This window comes from Acinonyx jubatus, chromosome A2 (genome assembly GCF_027475565.1).
Source record: "Acinonyx jubatus isolate Ajub_Pintada_27869175 chromosome A2, VMU_Ajub_asm_v1.0, whole genome shotgun sequence".
NCBI classification, from domain to species: Eukaryota; Metazoa; Chordata; class Mammalia; order Carnivora; family Felidae; genus Acinonyx; species Acinonyx jubatus.
Genome location: NC_069383.1, coordinates 87034444 through 87046534, shown reverse-complemented (window position 1 = coordinate 87046534; position 12091 = coordinate 87034444). Strand labels below are relative to the sequence as shown.

The 12091-nt window shown below is 37.9% G+C and overlaps 1 protein-coding gene across 3 annotated transcripts in view; it reads left to right on the top strand.

Annotated features, from left to right (window-relative positions):
* Positions 1–12091, top strand: part of RELN (reelin) — a 579194-nt gene that overhangs the window by 205872 nt on the left and 361231 nt on the right. For all 3 annotated transcript variants that reach the window (XM_053218590.1, XM_027071727.2, XM_027071724.2), the window contains one exon: positions 1155–1290. In XM_053218590.1, coding sequence (XP_053074565.1) covers positions 1155–1290 — 136 coding nt within the window. The remainder of the gene's footprint in view (positions 1–1154; positions 1291–12091) is intronic.

Here is a 12091-nt window from a genome sequence, read left to right as displayed (position 1 = left end):
TGGTGTTGTCAGTGTTTTGCACTGTGGCCGTGTAATAGTGAATTGGCATTTCGTTGTTGTTTTACTTTGCCATGCTGTCATAGCATAGAATGTTGAACATCTTTTCATGTATTTGCCATCTGTGTATCTTTTGGTGAGGTGTCTATTCGTGTCTTTTGCCTATTTTTAAAAAAATTGAGTTTATTTTCTTATTGAGTTACTGGTTAATATTTTATATCTGAGGTAAACATAAAATAAATCATCTTATTAAAAAAAAAAAAGTATCCCCTGATAGTTCCGCTGGGAGCTGACCTGGTGCCCACAGCTCAGTCATGGTACTCTCATGTGGAATGTAAGCAGTTTTACAGAATATCAGTATAGGACAAGGCCACCTTGAAACTGATGGCTTGAGCCAAAACCCAGACCACTTTGTAATCATGTCTGAACACAGGCAAAATCAAGAACACGGTGCAAATCACAAAAATGACCATCTCTCTCTCTATGCTAACATGACTGTTGCTTTTTTATCAGTCACAACTTTGGCCTAAGCCATTCCTCATATCTCCCAGATAAAAATTATTAAGATACTCAGTGATAAAATTGTCCCACTTTCTGATAACACCAAATCCAGAAGCAAACCTACTAACCCTGTAACCTCCCCAGCAAGATTAGGGAATCCCAGGATGCAGGACTTTCAGAACTAAAATCAGGAAATTCCCAGGACAGATAGATCACCCTACTCTCTTAAATAACTTAACACAAGTACAAATATTTTAACAAGCCTTTGCTAACATCCTCTTACTGAGGTACTTCCCAGTTTCCAAGAATATTTGGTCTCATTTGCTGTAAATGCTTCCAATAAATCCAACCTTGTCATATTATAGGTGTGGTCCTGGTGGTCTTTGGTGATGGACTAAGACCAGTCCATAAAATCAAAGCAAAGAAAATACAATAGCAATGAAATTAGTAGATTACTCCTTAACAAAAATGGTTTAAATGATGAATATCCTTCTAACAACAAAATGTGGAAAGTTGCAAAGCTTACAGGAAAGTCAAACAGCATGATGAATCTCAACATGAAAGAAAAGGGTCCAGAAACTCTTGTTAGTGCCATGGTAAGAAAGACTTTGTTTTATTTGTCTTTATGACAGCTTCCCTTCCTTTCTGTCTCTCAGGAATCATGTCTGACCACCAGTTTGGTAACCAGTTTATGTGCAGCGTGGTGGCGTCTCATGTGAGTCATCTGCCCACAACCAACCTCAGCTTCGTCTGGATTGCCCCACCTGCTGGCACTGGCTGCGTGAATTTCATGTAAGTACCCAAAGTGTCTGTGACTGTAGGGAAGGCAAATATACCTCTCATGGGATTACATATAGGGTAAGTATTTAAATGTAGTATTTCAACGAGGTTGACCTTAATTAAAGCCACTAATTTTGGTATCAAAAAGACTTCAAAACCATAAAAAAGGCAACTTTAGTAGTTTAATTTTGCATATTTCTTTATACTTTAAGAGTTCTAGATTGGATTTTAGCTGACAAAAATATGGGGCACCTGGATGGCTCAGTTGGTTAAAGCATCCAACTTCAGCTCAGGTCATGATCTCATGGTTCGTGAGTTTGAGCCCTGTTATCGGTCTCTCTGCTGTCAGCACAGAGCCAGCTTCGAATCCATTGTTCCCGCTTCTCTCTCTGCCCCTACCTGGCTCATTCTCTTTCTGTCTGTCTCTCTAAATAGATAGATAGGTAGGTAGGTAGGTAGGTAGGTAGGTAGGTAGGTAGATAGATAGATAGATAGATAGATAGATACACAAGAAGATAAAAGTATGTGAAAAAGTCAAGGCAGTAGGGAAACAAAGTATAAAAACAAGTACAAAAAAATGCCATGAGGCTCCATGCATGTTTTGGAGGAAGATCACAAATTTAGCTTTCAGCTTTATGGTCATTAGTGCCAAGAGAGAAATGGGATCAGTTAGGTGAGGTGGTGGTGAGGAGTCAGGGAGTCTATAGAAACCTAATGACTCTTCCATGTGCTTTCATTAAGAGGAAGCTGGGGAATGCAGTGAGCATTGTCCCAACAGCATCCTTAGATATTAACGCTGCACAATGGTTCAAATGCTGTGACTTGTGACATCTCTCCGTATAAACTATATCCCTAGCCCTGGCCCAGAATCACCACTCCTTCTATTTCATAGTCTTCTCTCTTTTTTTATGCCCTATATTTTTTTATTTCTAACGCATAATATACTTCATTTCTTTATTTATGTATGTTATTTATTGTCTGTCACTTCCTACTGAAATGGAAGTGGCTTGACAGCAAGAATTTTTTTTCTGTTTTGTTCACTGATTTGCCCCAACTGTCTAGAACAGTCACTGACACACAGTAAACACCCACGAAATATTTGTTTAGTGGATGTGTAGGCCAATGGAATACAGCCAAAGGCAGTTCATAAATAGCTATTCTATGGACAGTCAGGCAAAACAGAGCTCGAAGGCATCTTGAATGGTTTTCGATTCTGAACCTTCTGCTCAAATAACAAAATTCCATAAAACCTGCATACTCTAAAATTCACCACTACCTTTCCTTCCCCTTTAAAAACATACAGTTCAATGTCAAGGGTTCCTATGGCTCCCACATCACTGATTATATACTTCCTGTCTATCCTCTGGGTTACCCATGCTGTAAGCATCAGATTAATCCTACCCAGCTGATTGACATTTAATCCTATCATTTCTCCTTCAGAAAGTTTTTCATACTTGAGCCTTTTCCTTCCAGTACCTTTTGCTAAGATGATTACAGTAACTTCCTAAATGATCTGTTCACCTCCAGCCTATCTCCTCCAGTCAATCCTGCACATTGCTGTCTAGTTAGTCTTCCTAAGGCACAACCTTGGTCACTCAAAACTTGGATACTTAAACCTCCTTTCTGAAAACCAGCCCTTTGGCTTGGGTTTGAAGAGTCTCCCCAGTCTAGCTGCTTATCATCTTCTCTCTTATCTTCCACCAGACGCACTTCCTGATAGGGCACAACTCCCTAAACATTCCTTGCTTTCCTTTAGCTCAGAATGATTTTTTCTCTCCACTCCAGTTATTAAAATCCTACCCATTCTTCAAGCTCTGTTTAAAATGCCAATGCTTCCCTAAAGCTTTCTAAGACATCAACAACACAAGTGATGTGTACTGTTGCATTTTGCTTGTAACTCTATTATAATGCTGATTATATTTTACTATATACTTATTCGAGTTAATTTAATGCCTTTGTTATTAGATTAGATTGGACAGAGATACGTTTTTATTTCTTTGTGATTGCTGCCACAGTTGGTACAACATCTCACATATAGAAATCACAGAAAATGGCCCTTGAGATAAATGATGCCCAGTGTTCTCTTTTCCTTTAGTTTAATAGTGATCTCTGACTCTTTTGGCACATCCATCTTATTCACGTTGGCGCTATGAAGGATAATCTAAATTCTTGCTATGCATAACTTCTTCATTTAAAACAAGAATTACTTTTTTGAAAGCTGGAACACAAAATAAACCTGTGTCAGCAGTATACAACTGCCTGTTTCCAAATAGATGTAGTTTTGAATTGAATCTGTTTAAAACTGATATTTGATGGCTTCTGGCCTCAGTTCCCAGGGCATCAAACTCTATTTTCTTCTGAGAAGTAATTTAGGTAGTTTAAGTCTTAATGTTTTCTTAGAAAAATAATTTAGTCAGAAGTAATATTTATTGACTGAGATGTTCGTATACCCTCACCCATATTTTCCAATAAAATTTGTTGATCTCTTTCTGATTAGTTTATGAGAGAGTACAGGAAAACTGAAGATCGAACTTGGACCACTGAAGCAATTTATCTGAGATTTTTTTAAACTCAAGTTGCAATCTCTTACCTTTATTTCTTTCTACAGTATTTTTGATGTGTTCAGTAGAGCTATATATAAGAGTTAGTTTCTGTAATTAGTATGTGCCCAGAAATACTTGAAAAGGATTGTTAATGTTCAGCATTAACTCTGAGTATTAAACAAAAATAAAATAACACAACACCTATGGCATTTGATTATAAATATACCGTGATTCTTTCTTTTCTGACTAATCCCCAAAATTAAAGCCATCATTTTTTAAGGTAAGAAGAATTATATTTTGGAAATGAAGCTTCAACTATGTTTATAAGCTTTTGTAATATGTTTTATGTAACTTTTACATGTTGTTAGTTAATTCATGTCATTAGCTAATTTTTTACACGTGTTTTCTTTTTTAATTGGGCTTTAAATCTCCCAAGGTCAGGAACTATGTATAGTATTTTTATTTACCTAATAGTTCCTAACACTGAAACTATGGACAATAGAAGGTCCTCAATAAATATTTCTTTTTAAAAAAATTTTTAAGATTTTTAAAAATGTTTTTTATTTATTTATTTTGAGAGAGAGAGAAAGAGCATGAGTAGTGGAGGGACAGAGAGATAAGGAGAGAGAGAGAGTCATAAGCAGGCTGTGTGCTGACAGCTCAATGTGGGGCTCAATCTCACAAACTGTGAGATCATGACCCAAGCCGAAATCAAGCGTTGGACGCTTAACCAACTGAGCCACTCAGGTGCCCCAATAAATATTTCTTACTAGCTAATAATGATATCATGTTTTATTGATCCCAAGGTACAGATTTTTCTTACATTTTGGGATCTCTGAACTATGGTTGTGTGTTACCTTTGATGGCATCTTACAACTGGCAGTCCTAATTTTATTTCTTAATATCTTACAATTGATGATGTCTTGGATTTGAAGAAAACCAAGGCAGCTAATATTTATCATTTACCCCCTACATGGTCTCTCTAAAGCTGGCAATTAAATTGATGCTGCACCCAGTTTAACAACCTGATATTAATATAGCAAATGTATAATGCATACTCTGTGATTTTAAAACCTAGTTCTCTGTTTAAAATTCTTTAAAGTTTATTTATTTATTTTGAGAGACAGAGAGAGAGAGCTGGGGAGGGGCAGAGATAGGGACAGAGAGAATCTCAAGCAGGCTCCACGTTTAGCATGGAGCATGACATGGGGCTCAATCTCACAACTGTGAGATCATGACCTGAGCCAAAACCAAGAGTCAGATGCTGAACTGACTGAGCCACCCAGATGCCCCTGCATTTAACATTCTTCGAGGAAAAAATCCCCCTCATAAGAGTTATGGAACATTTGAACTAAAATCCAAGACTATTCTATAATGTTCTCTGTGCTTTCCCTAGAGAAGCGGAAACGGCACACTGTCGGACTAAGCCAGATTTTATTGATAAACCACTTAGCCACAAAGTCATTTGGGCCCATCTGTTTACTGCTTTTCTCGTTAAAAATAATCAAGCAAGAGACATAGAGCAGAGGATGGCCTGAGGATGAAGTTGCTGGCTGTACTGGTACACATGTGGTAAATGGATCAGGAGCTGAAATTATTTTGTCATTAGTTTTACGATACCTGTTGATATCACTTACATTTTAAGTGATAATTTCACTCAGAGAACTGCTTAGTCTTCAGATCTTACATCAGTATGGTTTGTCTTTACTTTTATATTCAATTAGTCTTGAGTGACTAGTAAGGCTTGAGTTTAAAGAGGCATTTAATTATCCAAACTTCTTGGATGTAAATCCCCTCCAAACATCCCAAGGTCAAGGTGGGGGTACAGAGAGAAGATGGAAGAGGAAGGAGGAGGAGGAGGAATAAGGAGATGGAGGAAAAGGAGGGAAGAGGCAAAAGTGTAGAGACATGACAAGGGAAAGAGGGAAGAAAGGAAGGACAGAGACCTTCCAGACATCTAACCTGAAAAGTGAGTGAGAAACTACCTGGGAAGAGAGGTTGTAAAATAACAACTAGAACATTAGTATTTTTGAAAACTACTGTTGTAAGTAGTTTACATCCTTTAATCCATGTTATTCTCACAGTAATTCCATGAGGTAGGTGCTGTTTTTATCTCAGTTTGCAGATGAGGAAATTGAAATACCGAGGTGTTAAATAAGTTGCCTAATGTAACTCACCCAGTGGTCGATACAGCCTGGATTCAGAAGGCAGGCCACTTTCAAGCAGGCGATTTTTGCTACTTCACTATATTTGCCTCTAAAATGATCTCTTATCTATTTTATTATTATAGAACACCCATGGTATTGATACAGTGAAAATTGTATCAAACTGGTGGTTGGTATCAATGTCTCGCTCTTTTTTTTTAATATGAAATTTATTGTCAAATTGGTTTCCATACAACACCCAGTGCTCATCCCAACAGGTGCCTTCCTCAGTGCCCATCACCCACCCTCCCCTCCCTCCCACCCCCCATCAGCTCTCAGTTTGTTCTCAGTTTTTAAGAGTCTCTTAAGGTTTGGCTCCCTCCCTCTCTAACTTTTTTTCCCTTCCCCTCCCCCATGGTCTTCTGTTAAGTTTCTGAGGATCCACATAAGAATGAAAACATATGGTATCTGTCTTTCTCTGTATGACTTACCCCACTTAGCATAACACTCTCAACATCTCTCAAAATTAAAAAAAAAATTTAAATGTTTAATTATTTTTGAGAGAGAGAGCAAGTGGGGCATGGGCAGAGAGAGAGGGTGACAGAGTATCCAAAGCAGGCTCTGCACTGACAGCAGCACGTTCGATGTGGGGCTCAAACTTGTGAACTGCGAGATCATACCCTAAACCGAAGTCAGATGCTCAACCAACTGAGCCACCCAGGTGCCCCAGCATCTCTCAGATTTTTTAAGTGGCCAACATGTGTTTCCTAGCCTCATTTTGAAACCTATCTCTATATGTAGAAATGTGGTAATATTATCTAGTTCATTCAAATATCGAGAGGCACCTTATTGTTTAAATTATTTTAGTGCCAAAATATTTACTGAAAGTTTTTGAATCTTTTGAAAATGTTACATAAACTGAGCAAACACAGGGAAACTAATGACAAATCAGACTTTGAAAACTAATATCTGGTCCATGAGTGTATGTGGGGGACAAGGGAATATCTGTGAGCATTCACTATGATTAAAGCACTATATTGGGCTCTTTTTCAAATATAAGAGGCACGTATTTAAATTTCTGCAATGTGGAGAGCACATTGGATTTATATGTCAAACCTGGGTTTGATTCTCATATGTATGATGGAGGTTCATTCTTTGGATGCTGATTCCATGTGTCCTTATCATAAAGGGATTCCAGTAGGGAGGGAATGTGTGCATTATAAAGGCAAAACTTATCACTAGTAGATTTAGGTTTAATTGCTTGGACAGAGATGCTAGCATCCTATTAGAATTAAAATGGAGCATAAAAGAAGATCATATTTGTGCCTGAATTAGTGACAACTTAACCATAAGTGAACTCTCTGAAAACTAAGAACAGAGTTGAATCAAGCAGTGTTCTATTTAAGATACTGGGGGTGCCTGGGTGGCTCAGTCAGTTGAGTGTCTCACTTCGGCTCGGGACATGATCTCATGGTTTGTGAGTTCAAGCCCCATGTCGGGCTCTGTGCTGACAGCTCGGAGCCTGGAGCCTGCTTCGGATTCTGTGTCTCCCTCTCTCTCTGCCCCTCCCTCGCTCACACTCTGTCTCTCTCTCCTTCAAAAATAAACATTAAAAAAATTTTAAAAAAAAAGATACTGAAGCCACACAGAGGATGAAGTCACCCAGCAAAGAGGTACACAGGTGGACTGTATCTGAACCTTTGACATTTTAAGAGAAGATTCTCCTAGAAGACTCATTTTTAAAAAGCACACTAAACAAGGAAGCAAAAAAATCATTTTAAAAATTGAAGACACTAGCAGTTTCTGAATACTGGACAGGTTTGAAATAATACAGATGCAGAGATTTGAAGGGCTGCCTTGAGTGTATCTCAGAAGCCTTTAATTTTTGATGAGAGCCATTCCACTGTGTCTGGAGGATTCCCCGGAAAGATAGTATGGTTGCCCATTTATTTCCATCCATCAGAAGGAAACACCACAGATTTATTTGCCTTGTTATTTAAACATTTGAAATAAGATCAGGGACTCTCCCATGGGTGCATTTATTGGGAGTGCATTCACACCTACAGATAAGGATGCCAACAATTGATACATAGAAATGTTACTTTGCTTTCTATGTTTGCATAGCTTACTGCAAAAAGTAAATTACTTCTCATGTAAGGCTAAAATGATTGTATCCATACTGTTCAATAAAACTAGATATGCTGTTTTCCATAGGAGAAATTTTATCTGTCTCTTAAGTCACAAGCCTCTGATTTCTTTCTGATGGTCTAGTTTTCCTTTCTAAACAGACATTTCCCAACTTGAGACAATTATTTCAGTGCTGTTCAAATATGTGCCTTTGAATGACAGAATAAAAAAAATACTATCTACCCTTAAAAGTGAATGGCCAGGGACCCTGATGGTTCTCACTTCCCTGTAGGTCCTGTTTTTCATCAAAGTTAAATAACCAATTAGGCTTGGACAAGGAGACAGTCTAAGTTCAGAGACTAATGTGTGTTTTTATTTATCAATTTATCAACATTTTGGCAAATGAGGTCAAGATGCTTCCTGGGGATTTAACTTTAGGGAGTGTGATAAAATGTTGAGATAAAATATGTCTATTAATCTCCAGGAAGGTCTAAAGAAATTATTTACAGTATATTAATTATACAACATATTTAAAAAATTTAACAGATATTCAAAAAGCCAAACTATTCCTTTTGTTTTAGCTGTTTCCTTCTCCCTTCCTGTCTCCTCATCCTTCCAAGAAGCCACAGTGTAAACTGTCTGGTTATGTTATAGCAGTTTACTGGGATTTCATATGACACTTTTCTTTGTATCAGAATCATAAGACTATTGGCAAAGTAAACCTAGTTTACAGTGAGAAAATTTTTCTGTTTCACTAATAAATTTGTTTAGGGTCCAGAGATGGACCTACATTTGTGGAATTCTGTCCCATAGCAAATAGTTGTTAGTGAATTTGTTCTTTTTCTTTAATCTCTGCTTTTTTTTCCTTTCAGATGGAAATATTTATTTTTCCAAATGTTAGGTCTAGAAGCAAAACCAAACCAAGTAAACATAAAAAACCAAGCCTATAGCAGACACATCCCTTTGCCCTGTCCTTCCCTTCATGGCATGGAATCATACCCTAGTGGAGGGTACTTAAGTAGATGGACTTTGGAATCCACAAGATTACAAGGCCTTGCTGTTGAGATGGGATTGCTACTGCACCTGGCACTTACTACCTGAAATCACATGGAGCATTTGTGAGAGCAAAAAGACCAAGTTGGTAAATCTAAAAGCTTTATGTATTACAATTACTAGCAGTTTTGTCTGTATCTAAGAGAAATTTCTTTTTTTTTGAAAAAAAAATTTTTTTTTCAACTTTTTTTTTTTTTTTAATTTGTTTTTGGGACAGAGAGAGACAGAGCATGAACGGGGGAGGGGCAGAGAGAGAGGGAGACACAGAATCGGAAACAGGCTCCAGGCTCTGAGCCATCAGCCCAGAGCCTGACGCGGGGCTCGAACTCACAGACCGCGAGATCGTGACCTGGCTGAAGTCGGACGCTTAACCGACTGTGCCACCCAGGCGCCCCCCAAAAAAATTTTTTTTTAACGTTTATTTATTTTTGAGACAGAGAGAGACAGAGCATGAACGGGGGAGGGTCAAGAGAGAGGGAGACACAGAATCCGAAACAGGCTCCAGGCTCCCAAGCTGTCAGCATAGAGCCCGACGCGGGGCTCGAACTCACAGACTGTGAGATCGTGACCTGAGCTGAAGTCGGCCGCTCAACCGACTGAGCCACCCAGGCGCCCCTAAGAGAAATTTCTTAAATGAGATGTGGGCAGAGATTTGTGTACTTCTTCGTTAGTAGAATGGATGAGACCAGTTTTAGAGGCCTCACGTGTGAAATTAATATTTTCTCTTCAAATTGCCTATGCAGTCCAAAATAGTGATGACAAAGATGTCTGGGAAGCAGGTGACTAATTTTTTCTCATGGCAGCAACAACTCCGTGTTTTGCCAATACAGTGACTCAGATAACATATACCAGAGCAAGATTTTATTTAGCTCTGCTTTTAGTAAAATCTCTGAATCTTAAGGCATTATTGCAAACATGAAATAGAATTTTGATTGCTTCTTCCAGATAAGAATTTTTTGAAGAACTTATCTTGTCTACTGTGACTTACTTGGACATATATATCTTGATTTATTGTGTTTCACTTTATTGCACTTAACAGATACTGTGATTTTTTTTTAAATGTTTATTTACTTTTGAGAGAGCTTGTGTGGGGGAGGGGAAAGGATCCCAGGCAGGCTCTGCACTTAAAACAGTGAGCCCTATGCGGGGCTCAGACTCACAAACCATGAGATCATGACCTGAGCTGAAGTCAGATGCTTAACTGACTGAGCCACCCAGGTGCCCCCAGATACTGTGATTTTTACAAATTGAAGGCTTGTGGCAACCTTGCAATGAATAAATCTACCAGAGCCATTTTTCCAACAGCATTTGCTCAGTTCATGTCTGTGTCATATTTTGGTAGTTCTTGCAATATTTCAAACTTCTTCATTATTATTATGTGTTTGTTATGGATCTGTAATCAGTGATTATGACTTCCTGAGAGCTCAGATGATGGTTAGCATTTTTTAGCAATAAGGTTTTTTTAAATTAAATATGTACTTTTTTAAGGCATAAGGCTATGCACACTTAATAGACTACACTACAGTGTAAACATAACTTTTGTATGAACTGGAAAACCAAAAACTCATTGACTCATTTATTGTGGTATTTGCTTTATTGCCGTGGTCTGCAACCAAATCTGTAAATATGTCCATGGTATGTCTGTATGTGTATGTTTATTATTTATGTTTATATTTATATACAGACATAACTGTATATACATATGTCTGCATATATACAGAAACACACACATATATTCTAAAATTTGTTTAGAACTGTACTTTCTAACATGATAGCTACAAGGCACATGTGGCTTGCACTAGCCACATTTCAAGGTTTCAGTAGTCATATATGTCTAGTGACTATTCTGCTAGACAGCACAGATCAAGAACATTTTCGTCATTACAGAAAGTTTTAATATGTAGCACTGAATATTTTTTAAAATTTATTTTTATTTAATTAATTAATCAATCAATTAATTAATTAATTAATTTTAAGTAAAATCTATGCCACATGTGGGGCTTGAACTCAAAACCCTGCAATCAAGAGTGTTACATTCTACTGACTGAGCCAGCCAGATGCCCCAGCACTGAGAGAATCTAATGAATTATCTTTTCCTCTAATGTTATCTTAACATTTCCAGGATGTAACCATGTACTTCAAAGGCCATATAAAAAAAAGTAAAGTAAAGCTAAGATTTTGCAGTGGTCCTGTGAATGTAAAACATCATAACTGCTAATCTGACCAAGCAGGGCAGTTTTATGTCAAAAGCTAGTTACCTGTCCATTTCAGTTTTATTCACTAAGGCAGAAATTTATATGGACCTTCACTTTATGGGGAATGGTATGGCAAGTGTGATAGGTGGGGATCCCTTCTGTTACCTTCTTGTACAGTGCTCAGGGCTTAGGTCTACCTTTTGACTGTGCTAGGCTAAGGCACTATTTTTCCTCTCCCTGCCCCCACCCCTGGGTCTCAGTTCCTGATCCCACTCTGCCAATCCCCACATCCCCTGCCACAGTGTTTTAAGTTCCAGGCCTTATCAAATATGTCTTCACCTGATGAAAATTTACCACCATGTGCCTAATATTCAAAATTAGCTTGTCTAGAATGCTAATCATTAATATGAAAGTAAGTGAAAATGAAATCTGCAATACCATTAGATGATGATGGTGATGATGATGGTGATGATGATGATGATGATGATGGTGGTGATGATGATGATGATGATGGTGATGATGATGGTGATGATAGTAGTAGTAGTAAAGGTAGCACCTTCCATTCAGTGAGCACCTGGGTAGCAGGCAACCTACTCAGTTCCTGTCCTTTCCTAGAACCACTTTTACTGAAGGAAGAGCTTGAAGAAGAAATAGGTCTGTTTTCATCCAAAACATGTCCTTTTAGCTGCCATCCTATATTGCCATTCTGTGTCACTGTTAAAATAGTAATTATGAAGATAGTATAGCAACT